The sequence below is a fragment of the Salvelinus namaycush genome, chromosome 17, assembly GCF_016432855.1.
Source record: "Salvelinus namaycush isolate Seneca chromosome 17, SaNama_1.0, whole genome shotgun sequence".
Lineage (NCBI taxonomy): Eukaryota > Metazoa > Chordata > Actinopteri > Salmoniformes > Salmonidae > Salvelinus > Salvelinus namaycush.
Genome location: NC_052323.1, coordinates 2,900,673 through 2,926,095, shown reverse-complemented (window position 1 = coordinate 2,926,095; position 25,423 = coordinate 2,900,673). Strand labels below are relative to the sequence as shown.

The 25,423-nt window shown below is 41.2% G+C and overlaps 1 protein-coding gene across 1 annotated transcript; it reads right to left on the bottom strand.

The window, feature by feature from the left end:
- Nucleotides 1-3,259: 3,259 nt before the first annotated feature.
- sash3 (SAM and SH3 domain containing 3) lies at nt 3,260-22,761 on the bottom strand. Its single transcript, XM_039011764.1, has 8 exons — nt 22,596-22,761; nt 18,899-18,988; nt 12,461-12,598; nt 9,742-9,880; nt 9,477-9,634; nt 5,573-5,791; nt 5,140-5,284; nt 3,260-4,367 (listed from the first exon to the last, which is right to left on the bottom strand). The coding sequence occupies exons 1-8, from the start codon at nt 22,662-22,664 to the stop codon at nt 4,123-4,125; spliced, it is 1,203 nt and encodes a 400-aa protein (XP_038867692.1). The 5' UTR covers nt 22,665-22,761; the 3' UTR covers nt 3,260-4,122.
- Nucleotides 22,762-25,423: the final 2,662 nt, after the last annotated feature.

The window sequence follows — 25,423 nt, the reverse complement described above, 5'->3', positions numbered from 1 at the left end:
GTTTCTAACATATTAAGTGTGTATGTTTAGCCTGTGTTACCATTTTATTTAGCTAGTAAATAAATAATTAAACCAATTTGTGTAGTACTGAATCATAAGTAAGGCTCAGGTTTTTGCAGATGCAAGGTTACGACTGTTCAGAATGATGATATGATACGAGGTTATGATTAGTAAGTTGACTGTTTATAGATGTGATAGGTAAAGACCTTTTAGTGTTTAATTCGGGAGATGGTAACTCTTTAACCTCTCTAGGGTATGTGGGACGTTAGCGTCCCACCTCAACAACAGCCAGTGATACTGCAGGGCGCCAAATTCAAAACAACAGAAATCCCATAATTTAAATTCCTCAAACATACAAGTATTTTACACCATTTTAAAGCTACACTTGTTGTAAATCCAGCCAAAGTGTCCGATTTCAAAAAGGTTTTACGACGAAAGCACACCAAACGATTATGTAAGGTATGAGCCAAGTCACAGAAAAAGACAGCCATTTTTCCAGCTAAAGAGAGCATTAACAAAAAGCAGAAATAGAGATAGAATTAATCACTAACCTTTGATAATCTTCATCAGATGACACTCATAGAACTTCATGTTACACAATACATGTATTTTATGTTCGGTAAAGTTCATATTTATATCCAAAAATCTGAGTTTAGGCAAGACGCTACTGTATCACTTGGCAGAAAGCCTGAGAAAATGCATAGCGCCACATTAAAATGAATGACTATGAAAATTACTATAAAATCCAACTTTCATTAAATCACACATGAAAGATATCAAATTAAAGCTACACTGCTTGTGAATCCAGCCAACATGTCAGAATTCAAATAGGCTTTTCAGCGAAAGCATACAATGCTATTATCTGAGCATAGCACCATTGTAAACAAAAGAGAGAAAACATTTCAACCCTGCAGGAGCGACACAAAACGCAGAATAAAAATATAATTCATGCCTTACCTTTGACGAGCTTCTGTTGTTGGCACTCCAATATGTTCCATAAACATCACAAATGGTCCTTTTGTTCGATTAATTCCGTCGATATATGTCCAAAATGTCCATTTATTTGGCGCGTTTGATACAGAAAAACACCGATTCCAACTTGCTCAAACAAGGTTACCTGTAAACTTTGCCAAAAAATGTCAAACTACTTATGTAATACAACTTAAGGTATTTTTTAACGTTAATAATCGATAAAATTGAAGACGTGATATGTGTTCAATACAGGATTAAAACGATATGTAGCATGCCTTCTGTTTGATTGAAACGCATGTCTAGGACACCAGGAGTGCCTCGACTTCAAGATGGCCGTATTTCTTCATTACACAAAGGAATAACCTCAACCTATTTCTCACGACTGTTGACATCCAGTGGAAGCCGTAGGAACTGCAAGCAAGTTGCTTAGGAATCTGGTTTCCCAATGAAAACTCATTGAAAAGACAGTGACCTCAAACAAAACAAAAAAAATCTGAATGGTTTGTTCTCGGGGTTTCGCCTGCTAAATAAGTTCTGTTATACTCACAGACATGATTCAAACAGTTTTAGAAACTTCAGAGTGTTTTCTATCCACATCTACTAATAATATGCATATCTTATCTCCTGGCGATGAGTAACTGGCAGTTGAATCTGGGTATGTTTTTCATCCAAATGTGAAAATGCTGCCCCCTACCCTAGAGAAGTTAAAGAACCACTCTCGTGGTGTCCCAGATCCTAATGAGTTAATGATTCATTTAATCGGGTAACAATTAGACATATTTAGGTAATTAGATAAATAAGTCTTCAGAATAATGTTAAAGTCAAGTCACGACACCGTTGACGGAGGTGGTTAGCTCATCAAAGTTATCGGCGGAGTCTCGAAACATATTCCAATCCGCGCTAGCAAAGCAGTCCTGTAGCATAATCTGATTCTGGTGACCATTTCTCAATGGAGTGAGTCACGGGTACTTCCTGTTTGAGTTTCTGCTTGTAAACAGGAAGCAGGAGTACGGAGTCATGATCTGATTTGCCAAATGGCGGACGAAGAAGGGTCCTGTATGGTTGCTTGTTGGTAGAATATCAGTGGTCTTAAGAGCCAGCTTGTTATCTTTCTTATCCTGAGGTGGTATATATACAACAGTCACGATAATAGCTGAAAACTTCCTTGGGACGTAGAAGGGTCGGCATTTGACCATCAGGTATTCCAAGACAGGTGAACCATGGGTTGACACTTCCACCGCACTGGGGTAAGCACACCAGTTGGTGTTGATGTAGAGGCAAAACCTTCCCCCCCTCGATTTCCCCGACACCCCGAATGGAGAATCCATCGAGTTGAATAGCATCTTGTCCGAAGCCATGTTTCAGAAAATCGAAGAATATTGCAGTTTTGAGATTCCCGTTGGTAGCAAATCCGCAATCGGAGGTCATCTATCTCATTGGCGGAGGGAAATAGGTGGCTGGTTTTCCCTTCGCCTTAATTTTACCAGGACCCCCTTCCCTCTGTAACACCGGCATTTCCTCTTGGGTAGCCCAAAAATTTGATTGGAATTACAGAGAGCCCAGGGTAAATGAGTCGAAGTTGAAGCCGGAATTGGGGTATGTAACTGCTGATCTGATTTTCAAAAGTTCTTGTCGGTTGTAAGGAATAAAAGCGGATACATTTTGTGAAAATAAATTAAAAATAAACAATAGAATAGCACAGTTGGGTCAGAGCTTGTAAAACGGCGGTGATCCAGTATGGCACAATCTATACTGTGCATTCTAGTGTTTTTTTACTGTTGAGATTACAGAAAAATCTTAGTGAAGGGCATTTTTTATATTTTCATAATTAATTGGCCGGCAGAATATTTCACCACCGTGTTTTTCCATCTCCTCTATTCCTTTCTCAAACGTGCAGAGGGGCTGTCAACAGTTTAAATCAACGTTTTGTTGTGAAAATGTTACTATCGATGTTTTCACTTGGTTTCCCAAATTAAGCACTGGGAAGCTACAGGAACAGGGTTAGACAGCCAATGGCATGCAGAGTTTGGGCAGAATATCATCTGTCGCACAGAAGCTATGGGTTGATGGGTGGAGAGAAATAACTGGATTAGCCAGTGGCCTCCATTCACTATTCAAGCGCATACAGATGACATGTATTTTTACCCCTGCCCTTGTTCCTGACCGGCTGATGTCATGATCGCCATAGCCTATCCAACCAATCAATTCCTTTTTTCGGAGGTGGCCAGGAAGATATGATCACAATCAGTTATTTTAATAATCTACACTGGTATAAAAATGTGTTTTATTTCAAATTGAATACAGAAAAGTCAACTTAACAACTATGACAGACATACAGATATTAACTTTGATCAACACAACAAAAAGGTCAAACCAAATATACAGCAACTCTGAACACATGAGATATGACTTTGGTGCTGTCAAATGTCTAAAACGTTATATACAGTCCACATACTATCGAAACATTCATTCATAGGTCATATTCAAGAATTGGTTGTCTATTTCCAAAATAACGGTTGAACAAAAAAAAAAAACATTCAAGCAAAAGCATTACACATTGAAAACATTTCAAATTAAAATACCTAAAATGTTCAAAAGTAATAGATTAAAGATGAAAGAATAAAGGATTAAGAAAAAGACACAGGAAAGTAATTTCTTACCTGTCCATTGATGGAAATAGGAATTGCGTGACTATATCAAGTCCGAAACACACAGAAGAATATTACAGTTTTTATGCCCTTAATAGCGTCTTAATATTGCCCTGGAAAGATGATATTAATTCTCTCAGTATATATAAAATCCACTCAGAGCTGCTCAAATGCCATGGTATCAGGGAAAAGGATAACACTTTTGTATTTACAGCCTGACCACACCAAGCTTTCAACAAAAAATAGATACTTTCAAAGGTCTTGCATTCTTCCAAAACATTTTCAATAGTTACTGGTGGAGCGCATGCTACGGTTGCAGTCCCTATGGCTCTTTTGTTTCAAAAGTATGGGGGCAACAAATTAAAAGACACTCCCTTGCAGTATATATGGCTTAATCCTGATTTCATCACTATTCTGATGGTTTGAATAAATCAACCAATTGTCGTTGGCTTTTGATAAATGTCCATTAGTAAAGTCAACCAACCAAGGTTCTCTTCAGTTCTCAGGAGATCTCCTCATCCACTGTAAGCTCCTGCAGTTGCTCCTCAACAGAACTCAGCTGATCATCCTCGCTCTGTTGCTGCTCTGGCTCCTGGTTAGACTTCTGCTCCATACCAGGCTCTCCCTCTGGTTCATGGCGCCCGTTCTCCATGTTCTCTGTGCTCTCGAAGCAGCCAGAGTCCCTGGGTACGTCACCCTTCTCCTCAGTGCTACTTCCCTCCTCCTCTGGCTCAGACTCGTCATCCGCTGAGTTGGACAAAGACAAAACAATCATCAGCATCAATACAGCGTAGATAACGATCCCATCAATTTCAGTTTTGGTCCAAATGCATTGTTTCAGTATGTATGTGCCTCTAATGTCAGGGAAATTGCCTTTAAAGTCAAGTGCAGTGCGACGTCAGCGCAGTGTGGTTAGTTTGAATCCCAGTCGTAGTGTACGTAATTAAAACAGGGAAGCACGGTGAAGCTGCTAGCCCCTCAGGCTAACAGCCAATCAAGCAGTTATGTTCAGAACAGAGGAAACAGCCATAATGATATGGATCATAACTGGTCGGAAACAGGTGTTTAAATGAGGGCTAATTATCTGACTGGAGGGAAGAGAGCTCCCATATCAAAGTGTTTATGAGGGCCAAATGGGGTTTCCTACAGGACAATGCAGTAACTTGTGAGTGGAATGTTGTACCTTTACTGTACAGTTTGGCTCATGAAATTAAGCTAATTAGGTAACAATTTTCCAAGAAAGGAGAGAAAGCTGAAGATGGCACTGGATTTGCTGAAAATGTCCTGCATCACATTACATCTTGAAGTACCACATAGGAGGCTATGCTCCCATGTAAATGAGAAATGAATACATACAATGGGGTGATCGCTTACAGGTACATTATGGCATCATCTACCTGTAGTAAAGCATTGCATCTGTGTGCTTAGTTTTTCTGTGATTACTTTGTAATCATGGGCCCCCTATAGTGTTTCTTGTGTGATCTAGTATGTTATTATATGGAAATGAGTGTGGACCTACAGTCACGCAGCAGCTCAGTAGCAGTCAGAATCTTGGTACGTTGCTCAGCATCTGTGATGTTGAGTTCGTTGAGGTGGGACTCCTTCAGCCCGCCAAAGTCCTCCAGGCTTTGGAAGCCGTGCATAGACAGCAAAGAGCCCAGCTCCTGAACAACAGAGAGAATCATCACATTAGCATTAGTATTGCACAATAATCCAAAAATAAATGTTGTTTATTTGACAGGGATTTCTGAGAGCTTCGAATGCAACGCAATTATATGAGATGCGTTGTCAGATACTTATCCAGTTTCACTAATGTCTTTATACAGCACTCTGTTTAATCCTTTTCCAAATCTGAACTGATCTAAGTTAATAATGATTGCTCTTTGATTGCGTTCTCTAAGCCAATTGTCTATTTGAATCTGTATGAGATTAAGAGGATATGACTGTCTTACGGTGAGACCGATCCTCTCCAGAACTTCCTCCAGGGTCTGGGGCTTGTTTTTGGCCTTGGAGAAGCGGTTCTTGCTGGAGCACATTTTCCTCATGGGCGGTGTGGCCTCGTCCGGTAAGATGTTGACATAGATGAACTTGAAGGTGCCCACCTTGTTGTTGAGCTTCCCTGTCCATGTGCCCACCGGGTCCTTCTCAATGATCTGAATGATGTCACCTTTCTGCAGGAGAAATAGTGGATGATGAATACCTCGATTCAAACTCGATATATAATACAATGTGACCACATACAGTGCCTTCAGAAAGTATTCATACCCTTTGACTTATTCCACATTTTGTTATGTTACAGCCTGAATTAAATAATGGATGACAGATTTTTTTCTCACCCATCTACACACAACACCACATAATGACAAAGTGAAAACATGTTTAGATTATTTAGCAAATTAGTTGAAAATGAAATACAAAAATCTAATTTACATAAGTATTCACACACTCTGAGTCAATACTTTGTAGAAGCACCTTTGACGGCGATAATAGCTTTGAGTCATCTTTGGTATGTCTGTGTCAGCTTCACACATCTAGATTTGGGGATTTTCTCCCCTTTCTTCCTTGCAGATATTCTCAAGCTCTGTTAACTCTGCCATTTCCTGGTTGCTAAAATGATAATAGTATAGCTAATTTCAGTTTATATGACATAACAAGCAAGTATAGTGTAGAGAATCATTGTACCATCTTAACCGCAGTGAAATATATTTTCCATAAGCTGGTGTACAAAACCGTAAGTAAAAGATGCAAAAATGGGGGCCTCCCGGGTGGCGCAGTGGTCTAGGGCACTGCATCGCAGTGCTAGCTGCGCCACCAGAGTCTCTGGGTTCGCGCCCAGGCTCTGTCGCAGCCGGCCGCGACCGGGAGGTCCGTGGGGCGTCGCACAATTGGCCTAGCGTCGTCCGGGTTAGGGAGGGTTTGGCCGGTAGGGATATCCTTGTCTCATCGCGCTCCAGCGACTCCTGTGGCGGGCCGGGCGCAGTGCGCGCTAACCAAGGGGGCCAGGTGCACGGTGTTTCCTCCGACACATTGGTGTGGCTGGCTTCCGGGTTGGAGGAAGAAGCAGTGCGGTGTTAAGAAGCAGTGCGGCTTGGTTGGGTTGTGCTTCGGAGGACACATGGCTTTCGACCTTCGTCTCTCCCGAGCCCGTACGGGAGTTGTAGCGATGAGACAAGATAGTAATTACTAGCGATTGGATACCACGAAAATTGGGGAGAAAAGGGGATAAAATTTAAAATAAAATTTAAAAAATCTTAATTAAAAAAAATGCAAAAATGAAACTTAAGAACGGGAAGCATAGAAATAGTGCACATAGAACAGATCTACTGCTTCTTAGACTTGCTTTCAATGAGAATGACAGATCTATAACTGGTCAGTTCACCCAAAAAGTGACATATTGCAGCTTTAAGTTAGATGGGGAGTGGCATTGAATAGCAATCTTCAAGTCTTTCCATAGATTTCCAATGGGATTCAAGTCTGGGGTTTTGGCTGGGCCACTCAAGGGCTTTCACATTCTTGTTCTAGCATTGCTTTGGCTGTATACTTGAGGTCATTGTCATGTTGGAACGTAAATCTTCTCCCCGTCTAAGGTAATTTGCAATCGGAAGAAAGTTCTCATCAAGGATTTGTCTGTATTTAGCTCCATTCATTGTTCCCTCTATCCCTACCAGTCTCCCAGGCCCTGCAACTGACAAGCATCCCCATAGCATGATGCTGCCACCACCATGTTTCATGGTAGGGATGGTGTTAGACGGGTGATGAGCTGTGCCTGGTTTTCTTCAGACCACAGAATCTCTCATGTGCCGTCATGAGCCTTTTTCTCAGGAGTGTCTGGCCACTCTCCCATAAAGCCCATTGGCCTGTTGTCCTTCTGGCAGGTCCTCCCATCCCAGCCAAGTTCTGTCAGAGTGGTCATGGGTCCTTGGTCACCTCCCTGGCCAAGTTCCTTCTTGCCCGGTAGCTCAGTTAGGTCGTACGGCCAGCTCTAGGCTGAGTCTGGGTAGTTCAATACTCTTTTCAATTTCCCAATTAGGAAGACCACTGTGCTCTTGGAAACTTTCAACACTCTAGAAATTGTTTTATACCCTTACCCAGATATATGCATCATCACAATTCTATCTCGGAGATCTACAGACAGTTCCTTGGACTTCATGGTATAGTTTCTGCTCCGACATGCAATGTCAACTGTGGGACCTAATATAGACAGGTGTGTTTCTTTCTAAATCCTGTCCAAACAATTGAATTGGCCACAGGGGGACTACGTGTAATTTAATTTAATACATTTGCAGAAATTTCTAAAAACATGTTTTTACTTTGTCATTATAGGGTATTGTGAGTAGATGGGTGAGAGAAAAACATATATATATAATCCGTTTTGAATTCAGGCTGCAACAACAAAATGTGGATTAAGTCAAGGGGTATGAATACTTTCTGAAGGCACTGTACATTTTGTAGTATTATGTGAAGTGGTTCTGTCACCTTTCTGCAGGAGAAACAGTGGATGACTACCTCGATCCAAGCATTATCTGCATTCCAGTTAAGTAGTATATGATCACATACATTTTGTGGTATACAGTATGTGAAGTCGGTCTGTGTAATTCTATACTTCACTGAGCTACTCTAATAATAGCTACATGTCTAATCTGGTCAGCGCTCAGTACAATTGGCCCCCATATAGATTCAGCCATGGAGGATGACTAAGGAATCATTATTTTATTTCACAATCTGTTAACAAGTTCTTTCAGGAGGGCCTTACTTGGTAGCCTGGTTAAACCAGTCTGAATGCGGCTAGTGGGCAGTATTCGGAAGTTCGGATGACTGACGTGCCCAAAGTAAACTGCCTGTTACTCAGGCCCAGAAGCTAGGATATGCATATACTTGGTAGTATTGGATAGAAAACACTCTAAAGTTTCCAAAACTGTTAAAATAATGTCTGTGAGTATAACAGAACTGATATAGCAGGCAAAAACCCGAGGAGAATCCATCCGGGATTTTATTTTTTTGAGCTCACCACTCATTATAATGGCTGTCTATGGGAATATGAATGGAATACCTCCCAGATTGCAGTTCCTAGGGCTTCCAGTAGATGTCAACAGTCTTTAGAAAGAGTTTCAGACTTGTTTTTTGAAAAATTAGCTAGAATTTGTAGTTTTTGTATGTGGCTCCCATTTTGGCTGTAGTGTTGTGGAGCGCATCGGTGAGGGCGCGCACTTCGTTATTTATCTCTGGTAATGAACATACTATTCTCCTTCTTAAATATTTGCATTTATTTACATATCAGGGTACCTGAGTATTGATTAGAAACATTGTTTGACTTGTTTGGACGAAGTTTATTGGTAACTTTCGGGATTCATTTGTATGCATTTTGAACGAGGAAAACCGGTGGATTACTGAGTCAAGCGCGCCAACTAAACTTACTTTTTTGGGATATAAAGAAGGACTTTATTGAACAACAGGACCATTTGTGATGTAGCTGGGACCCTTTGGATTGCAAACAGAGGAAGATCTTCAAAGGTAAGTGATTTATTTTATCGCCATTTCTAACTTTCGTGATGCCTCTGCTTGGTTGGAAAATGTTTAATACGTTTGTATGCGGGGCGCTGTCCTCAGATAATCGCATGGTGTGCTTTTGCCGTAAAGCCTTTTTGAAATCTGACAAAGTGGCTGGATTAACAAGTAGTTATGCTTTTAAACGATGTAAGACACTTGTATTTTCATGAACGTTAAATATTACGAATTTTGTATTTTGAATTTCGCGCTCTGCAATTTCACCGGATGTTGTCGAGGTGGGGCGCTAGCGGCACGCCTAGCCCAAAGAGGCTAAGTGGACCATCAGTCTGGTTAAACCAAGCTACTTACTTGGAGCTTGAGGGACTCTATGTCATAGGGGCTGGGGATGAAGTCTGTGTGGACACGAGCACGACCACAGAAAGGGCCTGTGTAGGGAGGACTGGTCTCCTCCAGCCTCATGCTGTCTCTCTGGCTGTAGCCACTGTCCAGGCTCTGGCGGTCCCCACCTGTTGTAATACACAACACCCATAGTCAGACAATCACTGGAAATCACTTGGCTTGGTTAGATACTTGGCTTGGTTAGATATAGTTTATTTAACCTATCTTAACTTACACCCAGAGAGCTGGTGAGAGATGGGGCTGTGGACAGTGTCCTCGGAGCCATTGGAGCACACAGATGTCCTATTGCCTGCTGTCAGGCCTGACATCCAGTCTGTGGTGGGAGACAGGGAACTCTCCTCACCACTTTCCCCCTGTATACATAAAGGATATTATTTAGGTGTTCAACAACAGACAGAGCCTCCAGGTCAAAATATGCCCTAACCATAGACATATATTCGTTATATAAATAAAGTGTGTTGTGTATATACATATATTTAGTTTATATCTCTTGGCCCTAACATGGGGCTATAGTACACCCACAGACAGCTGTCTGGGGACCCCACATTAGAAAAGTCACTCCAAAGTATACTGTGCTGTAGCGTAGCCTTGTCAGTGGTGCAAAAAATACCCAATTGTCATACTTGAGTAAAAGTAAAGATACCTTAATAGAAAATGACTCAAGTAAAAGTCACCCAGTAAAATACTACTTGAGTAAAAGTCTAAAAGTATTTGGTTCTAAATAGACTTAAGTATCAAAAGTAAAAGAATAAATCATTTCAAATTCCTTACATTTAGAAAAAGCAGACGGCTCACTTTCCGAACAAGAAAATGGTGCTATGGCCAACACTCAGATGTAATTTACAAAAGCATGTGTGTTTAGTGAGTCCGCCAGATCAAAGGCAGTAGGGATGACGACATGTTCTCTTTGTAAGTGTGTGAATTGGACAATTTGTCTGTCCGGCTAAGCATAAAAAATTTAACAAGTACTTTTGGGTGTCAGGGAAAATGTATGGAGTAGAAAGTACATTGTAATTGTTTCATTTATTTAATTATCTAGGCAAGTCAGTTAAGAAATTCTTATTTACAATGACGGCCTACCCCAGCCAAACCCAAACAACACTGGGCCAATTGTGCGACGCCTTATGGGAGTCCCAATCACAGCCAGTTGTGATACAGCCTGGAATCGAACCAGGGTCTGTAGAGAAGCCTCTAGCACTGAGATGTAGTGCCTTAGACTGCTGCGCCACTTGAAAAAAATGTTTTATTTCGGGAGATACCCAAAAAAACGACTTAAGTAAAAATACTTTCAAGTACTAAAGTACTTTACACCACTGGTAGAATGAGTTAGTTGTGAAAGCCTTTGTTTGGATGCTATTTGAAATGTGACCACTAGGGGGAGGCACTATCAACCTTTTGAAAATATTCATATAAAGGTGTACAGTATTTAGACACAGGTAACTGCCAAAATAATGGAAACACTTGAGTTAATGAGGGATACAATGTATATTGAAAGAAGGTGCTTCCACACAGGTGTGGTTCCTGAGTTAATTCAGCAATCAACATCCCATCACGCTTCGGGTCATGTATAAACATTCTGGGCAGGCAATTATTTTATCTACCATGGCTATGCCCTCATAGGATGACAATGCCCCCATCCACAGATAACAAGTGGTCACTGAATGGTTTGATGAGCATGAAAACTATATGCCATGGCCGTCTCAGTCACCAGATCTCAACCCAATTGAACACTTATGGGAGATTCTGTAGCGGTGCCGGAGACAGCGTTTTCCACCACCATCAACAAAACACCAAATTATGGAATTTCATTGTCATGCTGGAGTGTCATGTCAGGATGAGCCTGCAGGAAGAGTACCACATGAGGGAGGAGGATGTCTTCCCTGTAACGCACAGCATTCAGATTGCCTGCAATGACAACAAGCTCAGTCTGTTGATGCTGTGACATACCGCCCCAGACCACGGCGGACCCTCCACCTCCAAATCAATCCCGCTCCAGAGTACAGGACTCGGTGTAACGCTCATTCCTTCGACGATAAACGCGAATCCGACCATCACCCCTGGTGAGACAACTGTGACTCGTCAGTGAAGAGCACTTTTTGCCAGTCCTGTCTGGTCCAGCGACGGTGGGTTTGTGCCCATAGGCGACGTTGTTGCCGGTGATGTCTGGTGAGGACCTGCCTTACAACAGGCCTACAAGCCCTCAGTCCAGCCTCTCTCAGCCTATTGCGGACAGTTTGAGCACTGATGGAGGGATTGTGCGTTCCTGGTGTAACTCGAGCAGTTGTTGTTGCCATCCTGTACCTGTCCAGCAGGTGTGATGTTCAGATGTACCGATCCTGTACAGGTGTTGTTACATGTGGTCTGCCACTGCGAGGACGATCAGCTCTCCATCCTGTATCCCTGTAGCGCTGTCTTAGGCGTCTCACAGTACGGACATTGCAATGTATTGCCCTGGCCACATCTGCAGTCCTCATGCTTCCTTGCAGCATGCCTAAGGCACGTTCACGCAGATGAGCAGGGACCCTGTGCATCTTTCTTTTGGTGTTTTTCAGAATCAGTAGAAAGGCCTCTTTAGTGACCTTAATTGCCTACCGTCTGTAAGCTGTTAGTGTCTTAACAACCGTTCCACAGGTGCATGTTCATTAATTGTTTATGGTTCATTGAACAAGCATGGGAAACAGTGTTTAAACCCTTTACAATGAAGATCTGGGAAGTTATTTGGATTTTTACGAATTATCTTTGAAAGACAGGGTCCTGAAAAAAGGGCCGTTTCTTTTTTTTCTGAGTTTAATTGCCATTTTATTAGACAACCTGTCAGTTATGATGATTTATTGGTAAGGAGACAGACATCACGTTGTAAGCTTTGGAACGATCTTTGGTAAGACCAAACCATATAGCATTATGGGCACTGTAGTATATCACGCTACACTTACCCCCTCCTCTGCCAGGGCCTTCTGTACCGTCTTGGAAGTTTTGCGGGTCATGGTGCGTGAGATGACGTTACGCCACGACTTCTTCCCCTGCTTACTGCCACTCTTCACTGCATCGTCCACAGGCATATCCTCTGGCACCTAAAAGGTTCATTTTGTTTACCATTTCAACATTTACTTAAGTTTGTCTTTGCAAGATGTGGGTGTTGTGTGCTGTTTTTATCTATGTGGATCACAAATGAAGTGCACAGGGTCACCTAACTAGGGCTGTGGCGGTCATTAAGTTATGTCAGCCGGGGATTGTCAAGCAAATAGCTGCCGGTCTCACGGTAATTGAGCGTTAATTAACATAAACAGGTTTAGCATCTCCTGTCTTCCATGCATAAGCCACTGATGCAGACCTTTGGAACATCTAGCATACATTTTAAAAGTCTAATAAATCCTATTAAAATAACCTACACCATCACAACAAATCCATTCTTTATTTCAGACAAGTCTAAAGAAACATGACATGAATAAAATGTAGTCTACTGGGCAACTTTATTAACACCAATCTTAGGCAAAGCCATACTATAAAGCTAACAGAAATATTGCTAGCGATTGCCAAGAAATGTATCGCCTTGAAATGGAAATTGGATTCCCCCCTGCCAGTTGCAATGTGGCTATCAGAAGTTAATAGTTGTATCCCACTGGAGAAAATTACTTACCGCTTGAGGAATAAGTTAAATACATTTTACAGAATTTGGCAACCTTTTATTGACTATATGGAGAATCTCCCCCCACATCACATTGAATGAATCTCTATATTATCCTTATATAATGTTTCACACGTAACGTATAATATGTAGCCTACGGCAGGTGACCATATGATCCAATGTCTCATTATATATTTTTTTTATTGTATGTTTGTATATATAATTAGAATTTGTTTTATTTTTTCTTTCTTTGTTATGCTCATCTGTTATTGTCACTTTGTCCTATTGTTGTCTAATATCTTTTCACGTTTGTCTTGAATGTTGTTAATTGGAAAATGCAAAAAAAAAAAAAAAGTCGTCTATTTCAGAAAAACAGATTAGCATACTCTGAGATGCCCTTTTATAAAGGCCCGGATCTGGCTATACCATATTGTGAGCTACAGTAGTTCATTTAGAAGACAAGATTTGCTTAGAATTCCATGGCATTATTTTATATTTTATAGTATGAACAATACAATTGAATACATTCTAAGGCTGCATGATGCTACTCTAATGGTGATTTGAAAAGTTGCATGCAAAGCTCTGCTTTGTTTCTTGTGCAGGCTACACACACTTCATCAGTCTCTCATTCACAATTTGACAAGCACTTGATAATATTCTCACCAGGCCTCGAATTTCCTGGCGGCATCCCCCTTGTGTGGCCATAATGCCCCTTTAAAAAATCCATGCCTTTTGTGGCCAAAGTGGCCGTTGTGCTCTTGGTCTGAATATAATAATTAGAATTCCCTTCTCCCGGCTGCCAATCGTTGTGCTTCAAAGCACCTCTCTCACATGGCTCTCTCAGGTATCTCAATTCTTATTATAAACTGGATGGTTTGAGCTCTGAATGCTGATTGGCTGACAGCCGTGATATATCAGACCACATACCACGGGCATGACAAAACATGTATTTTTATTGTTCTAATTACATCGGTAAACAGTTTATAATAGCAGTTGCATCGTGCCTAAGAACAGCCCTTAGCCGTGGTATTAAGCCATATACCACAACCCCTTGTGCCTTATTTGTTAATTAGCCAATGTCCATCACGTGATCTGGTCCTTCTCACAGGCATCTCAGCTCCGAAGTAGGCTACAAGTGCAGACAGACACATCTGGGACGCAACTGTGCGTGTCCTCCTTATCGAATTCCGAGGCGCATATTGAAAATGTGAGAAGAACTGTCCACATTTACTTTTTGTCAGCCAACAAGATGAGTAGACCTTACGAACAGCAAAAGCACTAGCCTATGTCAATCTGCTATCCCCCATAGTACAAAATGTACCTATTCTATTGGTCACCTTGTCCCTCTGTGCGAGAAATAATATTCCAAACATGCTCTGGGACAGTTGTGGGATGCGATAGATCCCAAAGTAATACAACCACTCTCTTAAAACCTGTTGAGGACAGAGGGCGCTGTTTTCACTTTGAGGGAAAAACGTGCCCAATTTAAACGGCCTCGTACTCAATTCTTGCTCGTACAATATGCATATTATTATTACTATTGGATAGAAAACACTCTCTAGTTTCTAAAACCGTTTGAATTATATCTGTGAGTAAAACAGAACTCATTTGGCACAAACTTCCTGACCAGGAAGTGGAAAATCTGAAATCGACGCTCTCTTCTAGGTCCTGCCTATAAATGGGCATGATACGTATTAGTATACATGCACGTCATACACCTTCCCCTGGATGTCAAGAGGCAGTGAGAGAAGAAATAGAGTGTTTATCTTGGTCTGAAGTGGAATGAATCCTCTTGGAATGACGTGTCACCCATTTCCTGTTTTCAGGAAGGCGCGAGGTTGGACCTGGAATTGCCTTCTGAAAAGCTTTCGTTATAGGCGACTACTATCTCCGGCTTTGATTTTATTTGATACATGTGACAATATCATCGTAAAGTATGTTTTTTCAATATAGTTTTATTAGATTTTTGAAATTTATTCGGGACGTTAGGCGTGTTGCGTTGTGTGCCTTTGTTCAGAAAGGAGAGCTTCGCGCCACTTGGCTAGTGCGCTTGCTAATTCAAGAGGGAAAAAGGACGTTCTAAATCCAAACAACGATTGTTCTTGACAAAGGACACCTTGTACAACATTCTGATGGAAGATCAGCAAAAGTAGGACCCATTTTATGATGCTATTTCATATATCTGTCGAACATGTGAACTAGTCGTTTGCGCCCAGCTTTTGGGTACTCTCTCGCCATACCTAAGCTGGATGTCGTAATGAAGTTATTTTTAGAATTCTAACACGGCGATTGCATTAAGAACTAGTGTATCTATCATTTCCTATACAACATGTATTTTTTAGTTATGTTTATGAATAGCTATTTGGTCAGAATATGTGTGTCAGAAAAAGTGTCAGAAAAAAATCCGGACGTTGTGGGAAAAAGTAGCTACGTTAGCACAATGTATAACCACTGATTTCAGCTCTAAATATGCACATTTTCGAACAAAACATAAGTGTATGTATAACCTGAACGTTTGACATGTTTCTACGAACATTACGGATACTTTTGGGAATTTGTCTGCCTTTCAGGAACGGAACGAGGCTGTGGTTTTCTGAACATAACACGCAACCCAAATGGCGTTTTTTTGTTATAAAACTAATATTTATCGAACAAAAATAACATTTATTGTGTAACTGGGAGTCTCGTGAGTGCAAACATCCGAAGATTATCAAAGGTAAGCGATTAATTTTATTGCTTTTCTGACTTTCGTGACCAAGCTAATTAAGGCTAGCTGTTGTAGCATTGATTGATACACTCACAAACGCTTGGATTGCTTTCGCTGTAAAGCATATTTTCAAAATCTGACACGGTAGGTGGATTAACAACAAGCTAAGCTGTGTTTTGGTATATTTCACTTGTGATTCCATGATTATAAATATTTTTAGTATTATTTTTGAATTGGCGCTCTGCAATTCAGTGGTTGTTTAGGAAAATGATCCCGTAATCGGGATCTGTGCACCAAGAAGTTTTTAAACTATTAGGCTATTTCTTCACATTATAAGCGCAGCAATGTGCACACGGCAGTAGGCTATAAGCGCAAGTGTTCCAAAATGCAATCAATTACCTGGAAAACACTGTTCTCAAAAGTGACCGCGAATGCAATTATGCATGTAATGCTTTATTATAAAGGTGCATTTTTATGGTGAAAATGGACTTCCCCAAACTTGAAACTCACGTGCGGCCTATCTATGCCAATTAGGCTCTACACTGGTAGGCTCTGCTTAATTATTATTATTATATATTTTTTACTCCCCCAATTTGACCAGCCAAACCGCGCTTCTTAACACCCGCCCACTTTACCCGGAAGCCAGCCGCACCAATATGTCGGAGGAAACGCCACCCAACTGACGACCGAAGTCAGCCTGCAGGTGCCCTTCCCACCACAAGGAGTCGATAGAGCGCGATGAGCCAAGTAAAGCCCCCCCCGGCCAAACCCTCCCATAACCCGGATGATGCTGAGCCAATTGTGCGCCACCCTATAGGTCTCCCGGTCACGGCCGGTTGTGACACAGCCTGGGGTCAAACCCGGGTCTGTAGTGACGCCTCAAGCGCAGTGCCTTAGACCACTGCGTCACTCTGGAGGCCCCAGAATCTACTTATTTTAAGAAGTTATTTGGTCACTTAGTTGTGATACAAACCTTATCCAGACATATAGGACTATGGGCTAAGCTACATGAGGTGGGCGACTATGATTTGAAAAAGTTGCCAAGTAAAAAGTAATGCACTGTTTCTTGCCTTACTGAACAAGCTGGGCATCATTCATAAGTGATAGGTTAATATTGTCATCCATCAGACTATTATTAATTTAATCTTGTCTTTACATTTACTAAATAATATATTTGTGAAATTAGTTTGATTTAGAATGAACCATTATCATACATCGGTCACACAACAGGGGCAGGGGGGAAAAATACATATAAAATATTAACTTAAAAAGCGAATGTAGGACTCTTTTCCCATGGTTCATTTTCATGCCACCCAGGTAGGCTATACTCCTGTTGTAAAAGATAAGCAATATGCTTAACATTAGGAAACTTGAGAAATAAATATAGTAGGCCTAGCCTTTAGAAAGCTGATGGGATTTTTAAAGAGGCATCTCAACTCTTTTCTCACGCAATTGCATAGCCTATATAAATGTTGCGCAACATGAGTTCATGGGCTCTCATGAAGTGTTTGATTTGATTTTCGATCACATTTGCATTGACGCCAGAGTGATTAGAAGAACAATAGAGTGCTGAGTACCAGGCAGTAAGCAAGTTTGGTCGGCTACTTATGACCATCAGCAACAGAGCTTGGAGAAGCCTAGTTACCATGACCATGAATTTCACTGTGATCATGACCACTGGTGTGGCGGTAATACGGTCACCATAACAGCCCTACACCTAACCTAACTGATTTCATACACAAAAATGTAAGTGATCAATGTAACTTGTGTGATGATGTGCTCTAGAATGGTTCATGCACACGCGTCACACACACAAACAGATTGCAGTGTGACGTGAATCAGTGATTGGGATGCTGTGTCGGGGAGAGTACTTTCAGTGAAGCTTGGCTGTGATGACAGTTTGTGTGTGTGTCACCGGCAGAAGGCCCAGTGAGAGAGAGAAGAGCAGAGCATGGCACAGTGAGTCATACTAGCTCCTCCCCACAGGGCTACAGTGCTGTGTCAGTATGGCTGTATGGTGAACATGGAAGATTACAACCCCATCTTCAGCACAACAGACCACATCACCACAAGTGCTGTAAACACATACTGCAGATTTCTCACATACATACAGAGCAAAACTTGAAAATAAATGCAGAAACACATACAAAAGCATGGATGCACGCACGCACCTACAAAATCATTAGAACATTGCATATCTCATTATTTATTCATTTCCGGAGGTGGATTAGTTGTAGTGAATGAGATCTGGCTGAAAAGCAGCAGACTGTCTGGAAGACACAGCAGCCAGCGGTTCTCTGCTTGACTAGCTTTTACAGAGGACATCCTGCTCTGGTATTTCTGTCCTTCTGTCTCTCAATGTGGTTTGATTTACACGCAGCTCTAAGCTTCATCCTCTGAACTTCCTCTCATTGTTGAAAACCTCTTCTAAACTTCTCCCTCTGTCTAACTTCCAGTCGTACTGTTTTTAAAATACAGTAGAGAAATAAATGCTATCCATTCAAGTTTGATTATATTGTCATCAACGTGAAACTGAGGAAGTACAGAACTCGGCTATAGTTGGTATCAGTTGTCGACAGTTCTTTGTTTTTAGCAATTTTTGGGAAGCATGAACTGCAAACTTCCATTTATCGTTAAAGATTCAAACACTGATGTCAGTTTTCCCTTTGTGTTCAATAGACAATTTAGTGTGAATGTGGGTATGGTTGAAACTCAGTTGTTGCATGAACGTTAACCAGTATGTCCTCCGTCGAGGAACAAGTACTTTTAGAATTTCAGTAAACTAAGAGATTGAATTGTGAAACCTCCCTGTATTTATTTAATCCATTTTTGCTATTAAACTGTAACCTGATGGGATTATGTGAATACATATGGCTGCCAATGGAAGACAGGAGAGGCTTTTGTTTTTAATAGAGGTAGTTCGGTGAACCATGCTCATGTAACCTTCCCTAAGGCCTGAAGAATTGCTTTAGCTCAGAGGGCTAACACAGCATACTGGAGACCCGGGTTCAAAGACAGTCAGTCTCACTGTGAACTTACTGTGTAGTCCAAGTTGAACTCCTTGTCCACCACTACTGGGGACTTGGGCTTCATGAAGTCCTTGAAGCTGCTGGACCTCTGCAGGGTGAGCTGTGGAGACAGAGGGAGGACACAGATGATTCATGTAGGGGAGACCTAGAGAAATACACATTTGAGTCATAAAAAAGATAATCTCGACATTCAAGTCATGTGGTCTTAAAAACGATATTTTGGCACCCAGAGAGTTCTTCTCGTAAAATACGCGGACAGTTGTAATAGAGACAATGAGCCAGGAGGAGATAGAACCTTGGCATGATGTCTAAATACAGTAGAGAACACATGGTTGCATTTATCATTTTGGAAACTTTTTTTTTTTAGATTTGAGGAAGAAGAAACTATCAGATACAGCTGAGAAGAAGAGCCAAAATACCACTGTGGCCACTCTTTGGGGGTTTAGGCCTGGTTATGGTTCAGGCCTCCTGTTGAGCACTTACAGTAATGACAAACTCTGATTCATCAAGTTTAATAAAATGAGAACTTAACAAAACCGATTCCTCTTATTTTATGAAGCGCCTACATTCAACTAAATGTACCTGATAAACATTTCTCAGAACATTAGAAACAGCTGTGTACAGAGTTTATTGTTTGTGTTGTTGGTTGAAATCAACTCTGAGATAGTACTTTTCACACTGATGTTTCACTATACGTGGTATCACGTCCTTATCAGTCGAGATTCACAGAATAAATCTCTATATCAGACAGGCTTAGTCATAACGCTAGCTCGGCAGGTCGTCATGGGATATTTAGTCATATATTATGGGATATGTATCCTTACAGTATATCCTGATCAATATCTAACCACAGGTCAAAAGGACACTGCTGCTCCCAAAGGTGACTGTATTAAAAAGTACATTTTGTACCTTTCCTGAATCACTAATCAATACAGTGGGCTGATCCCAACCAGGTTGTACCAGCATGCAGCATGAGACACGGCTTACACATATCTACAAAGCTTAGACGCAGTCAATAACATTATAGAATACTGTTCCCAAAATATGGCAAAGATAAAAGCTGAAGTCATGTCTGCTGTTTTATAGACTAGTATGCTTCTATTTGCTCAATGCCTCCATCTCTAGTCTTTCCAATGCATTTCAATACACCCCTTAATTAGCCTTTACATCTGTTCTCATCTCTAATTATACACTTCAGTTATGAATCAAAAATAGTCCCATCTGTGATTACACATATGATTGATTCTCAATTTGATACTGTACTGAGAATCAATACAGAAATCGTTGATGCGGTCGAACAGTTTCCACTTGGAGTTCCCTATAGCGATAGGGCAGAGTTGAGAATAATTTTTTTTACATTCACTCCGTCAAGAGATGAGGGAAGGGAATTATTGTATTCTTTCTAACAAAGCTACATACCTAAAATTTCAGGATGTTGTGTATCCCTGGAAATAATAATTAATGTAAACATTACAGTTTTGAAAACATAACTTGTCCAAAAAAGGTGGTCTCTTGGCACAACTTATCCTGGGTATATGGGGCAAGTTGAGCCACCGGACAGGGTAAGTTAAGCCGCCTACAAATTTCTGTACTGAATTAAATATTACTACTACCTTTTTAAAACCATGTCTATATTTATTTTTCAAACACCATTCAATGCAATCACACCCCCTTTTTCTCCCCTATTTCGATCTTGTCTCTTCGCTGCAACTCCCCAACGGGCTTGGGAGGCGAAGGTCGAGTCATGTGTCCTCCGAAACATGACCAGCCAAACCGCGCTTCTTAACACCTGCCCACTTAACCCGGAAGCCAGCCGCACCAATGTGTCGGAGGAAACACCATTCAACTGGACGACAGAGGTCAGCGTGCAGGCGCCCGACCTGCCACAAGGAGTTGCTAGAGTGCGATGAGCCAAGTAAAGCCCCCTGGCCAAACCCTCCCCTAACCAGGACGACGCTGGGCCAATTGTGCGCCGCCCTATGGGACTCCTGATCACGGCCGGTTGTGATACAGCCCGGGATCGAATCCTGGTCTCTAGTGACGCCTCTAGCACTACGAAGCAGTGCCTTAGACCGCTGCGCCACTCGGGAGGCCCCATTTTGTCTTTTAATTAACACAGGCTTAACACCAAACAAACACTTAATACTTTTTAAAACACTATTTAACATAGTCCAGGCCCGTTTTTTTTTTTACCTCATATCCCAGCAATAATGCCTTGCATTACACCTGGGAAGAAATAACTTCAATTTGCTCAACTTGCTATTGGCTCAACTTACCCCAAGGCAAACATTTGGACTATATTAACCCACACAGCTACAGTACAAGGATGGACTTTCATGCTAGCTTTAGGACCTCATATTGAAGCTTTTAGAGACACCAACTGATGTATAGAAATATATTTAAATATCTACTATGCTTTAGAAACATGCATCCTGAAACCTCTAACTCTTTTTTGGACCTAACTTGCTGACCCCTTTTTCATGTTTTGTTCTTCACAGACTCCATGAAATTATTAAACATTGTGTGTATGGTTTCCTAGAAACAAGGGCGTCTCAACTTACCCCACTATACCCTAAGCAGCCTTTACTTTCCATATGACACCATGGCCTATGTTCATATCCACCTCTCCTTCTTGCCCCTATCTAAAAATCCACAGAATGTGGGTACATGTTGGGCAACTGTCAGCATCCAATCGCTGCAGGTATCTAGACAGCCTTGGTGGCAATAGTGGTCTATGTCGTCTCTCCCTGATGCCACTGAAGAACTTCTCAGAGAAGATAGAGTTTGTGTATTTTATTATGATAGGCATTAGTATCATCTAATATCCATTAGGTGATCTTGCTGAGGAGCAAATAATTTGCCTTGTCTAGCATCAAAACCCACTGAAGCCCACTTTTCAGATACAGTATATCTGCTCCTGAACAATAGTCTTTGCATTCAGTTTGACCTTTATCTATTTCTCAACTATTGCGTGTCATGGTGGTGAGGAGCAGTGAGGTGATGAGATGTGTAATGATGAAACTTGGATAGAAGCGTAGAATATGCATGCAGATGGAAAACAAGGGCACTGGTGTTAAACACAGGAGAATAGCTGTTACCCAACCAAGCCAGTAGAGCTTTAGAGCGAGAAGCCACAAAATGCCTAAGTATGACTCAAACTGAACTTAGCTGCTACATCCATGGCCAATAGCAATGAATCATACAGCAATATTAGAGGAACTAAGGTTTAGTGCCATGAGAAGCAATACTGTCTTTTTAACCCTGACAACCAAGGCTTCCATCTATTTCAGTTCTAAGTTTCAGAATAATTTTTTCAGGTCACCACAAAGGTTTCTTCTTCTAAGCCTGTGTTGCAAAACCTGTCAGCGTTTGCTGCACATACAGACAATAGGCGAATGTGCCTCTCACCATCATCAGTGTCTGAGTTAGTACAAGGGGATGAGCCAGAGAAAGTAGCACTCTAAATTACTGTCCATCATGTGGTCATTCATCAACAAGATGAACACGTTGTGTTGTTCTCGTTTTAGCAAAAAACATTTTTTTCACTTGATTTTTCACTGCTCATTTTGAAGAAAAAAAAGTTGCAGTCCAAAGCCCTTTTTTGCAGTGTTCAGACAGCGCTTCTCCTCTTGTCATTGTACTTTGTATCATCATTACTCACAGACACAATCCTCCCATCCAAACACAGACATGCCGAACCTCCTCACCTTCTTCTTCTGCACCTTCTCCTGCACCTGCTCCTTCTCTGAGGCGTTGGAAGGTTTACGCCGTAACATTGTTCCTCTATGGTTCCTCCTGCTATTATTTCTGGTCAAACAGTGGAGAGACGGGCACCAACGCAGACTTCAGCAGCTCCTGTCACTCTGGTGTCACTTCTAGAGAACTCTGACAAAACAGTAGAGGCAAAAAGAGTGACTTCCTGTTTGACAGAGTGGAGCACAGAGACTGAGAGGAAGACACATGACCACACAGGAAGTGGAGAAGCAAACTTCTGTAGGCGCTTTGGTTTGGGTTTGACAGAGAAACTCAACATTTGCTTATATTTTTTTTCTTCTCCATTTTCATTATTTTAATAAACTTGCGTGCCAGGCTTTTTGGACGTACATTGTTGGTGAAAGTGGCGATTCATCTCTTAAGTTCACAAAACTAAAGGTTGATATCAGTGGATGCTGGTGAGAGGAGCTATAGGAGGATGGGCTCATTGTAATGGCTGGAATGGAATAAATGGAACAGAGTCAAACATCTGGTTCGACACCGTTTGATACCGTTCCGTTTATGCCATTCCAGCCATTACAATGAGCCTGTCCACTTATAGCTCCTCCCATCAGCCTCCACTGGTTGATATAGTCAGAAAAAGTAATTGTTCTAATCCAATTTGTCTAAAATAGGGGATAGCTAACATAAAATAGGGGTTAAGCCATGGAAAACAAGAGTAGCCAACAGTTAAAGATGACAATTTTTCTGTGTCGGTAGGCCTACTCTGTCTGGGGTGGGAATGTAGGCCTAACTTTCAAAAGTACCATGCTCAGATTCCTAATGATGTCTCAGATTTAATTATTTGCAAACAGGGACAGTTTCGTATCAAACAACACACACTGATTTGGGATTGGAGAAATATGATACGATGAACACATAGGGTTACGCAACCCTGCTGCCCTATATACATAGACTTGGACTCACTGGCCACTTTAATGGCCAGAAGTGGTAGGTATCCTAGTGGTTAGAGTATTGGGCTAGTAACCAGAAGGTTGGTGGATCGAATCCCCGAACTGACAAGGTAAAAATGTGTCGTTCTGCTCCTGAACAAGGCAGACTGTTCTTAGGCCATCATTGTAAATAAGAATTTCTTCTTAACTGACTTGCCTAGTTAAATATAAATTTATGGAACACTAGTCACTTTAATAATGTTTACATACTGATTTACTCATCTCATATTTATATACTGTATCCTATTCTACTGTATTTTAGTCAATGCCACTCTGACATTGCTCAATCTAATATTTATATATTTCTTAATTCCATTCTTTTACATGTGTGTATTATTGTGAATCGTTTTTAGATACTACTGCACTGTTGGATCTAGGAACACAAGTGTTTTGCTACACCCACAATATCTGCTAAATATGTGTATGTGACCAAAAAAAAATGGATTTGATTTTACATGTGTCCATTCTTAGCTTGTAATTTCTGTCATTTGTGTGGTATTAATTGCATGAAATGTTTATTAAAGGCAATTTTTCTCGAACCTGCCATTACGATGATAGATTCATGTTTCCAAAATGTTACCGCAAGTGACGCGTTTTAACGTTCAGAACAAGCATCCTAATCATCTTAATCTCTTAACAAAACTCCCCAGAATACACTCAAAAGGCACTAACGGCAGTTAGTGTCTATGAATGGGTTAAACAAGTTCATGCCTCCCTCCTTCTCTCTATATTTACCTCTTGCAAAACAAGAAAGGCAGATCCACCAGAGTGCAAGAAATGAATCATATTTTGCATGTAAAAGGAGTAGTGGAGGTTTTCTTCCTCTTAACCCTAACATACAGTAGGGGCCTACTGAAATACAGTACTGGGGTCGGGAGTAAAACCCAACCCTGGCTTGAAAGCTGCCATCCCTTTTGGCATTCACTCCTCCACATCCTATCTGCTATGAGTGCTCATCATTAGAGTTTTCAAAGTGCTATTCACTTGTTGTTGGGCACTGTTACAAGTCATGCCAGTCATACGAACTGCTGGCCAGAATAGTGATTTCTGTCTGATAGAGGTGCTACTTGAGATTGTGTATGATAGAGATGCTAGTTGAGGATTCGAGCACTGAGCCAGCTTCACAAAAATACCCGAAGTATTTTTATCAGAGCAGACCTGAACCCTGGAAGTGAAAGCCAACAAGAGATGACACATTTAGAAACTGAAGCTGCTGGGCAGGTGTAAATCCCTGACACAGGAGAAACACACAGCCTGCCCGACCAGAAACACATCAATGTTGATCCTTGATAAGGTATACAGAGTGGTCTGTCAAATCACGCATTTCCCTGTGGATTATATTTCTAGTATTTTCTTTATCGTCCATCGGTTGATTTCCTTGGTTGTTATTGGCTCAAGGTAGAAGTTGTCCTTGATTTAGGACCAGATTACCCTGCCCCTCAATACTAACTTTAACCATTAGGGGGATAGAACATATTGATCCCTGCTTCAGTGGTTAGGGACATCTCCCTGACCCTGCAACTCAAGGGCAACTTTTACTTTGAGCCAATAACAACCAATAAAAACAACTAATGGATGATAAAGAAAATACTAGAAATAGAATCCACAGGAAAATGCGTATACATTTTACCTTTGCATGTAGGACAAAACAAGCATTAGTAGGCCTATGCGGTAATAGACATAAAAGGAAGTAGATATGTGTTAAATGTAGCCTATTATTTTGGAGGGTTGGCAAACGACATGACTGGAGGATGCCCTAGTTTAGTTTCCGAAGGTTGGCAACAAGTTTGAGGTTTTTGCACGTTTGTACAAACGTTTGAGGGACAAAA

Excerpts from the sequence above, each read along its gene's own strand:
- sash3 (XM_039011764.1), bottom strand. The coding sequence starts at position 22,664 with ATGTTACGGCGTAAACCTTCCAACGCCTCAGAGAAGGAGCAGGTGCAG. Across the intron at positions 12,599-18,898 it reads AGTTCAACTTGGACTACACA|GTGCCAGAGGATATGCCTGT; the intron begins GTAAGTTCACAG and ends TGAACCTTTTAG. Across the intron at positions 4,368-5,139 it reads TACTGAGCTGCTGCGTGACT|CGGATGACGAGTCTGAGCCA; the intron begins GTAGGTCCACAC and ends TGTCCAACTCAG.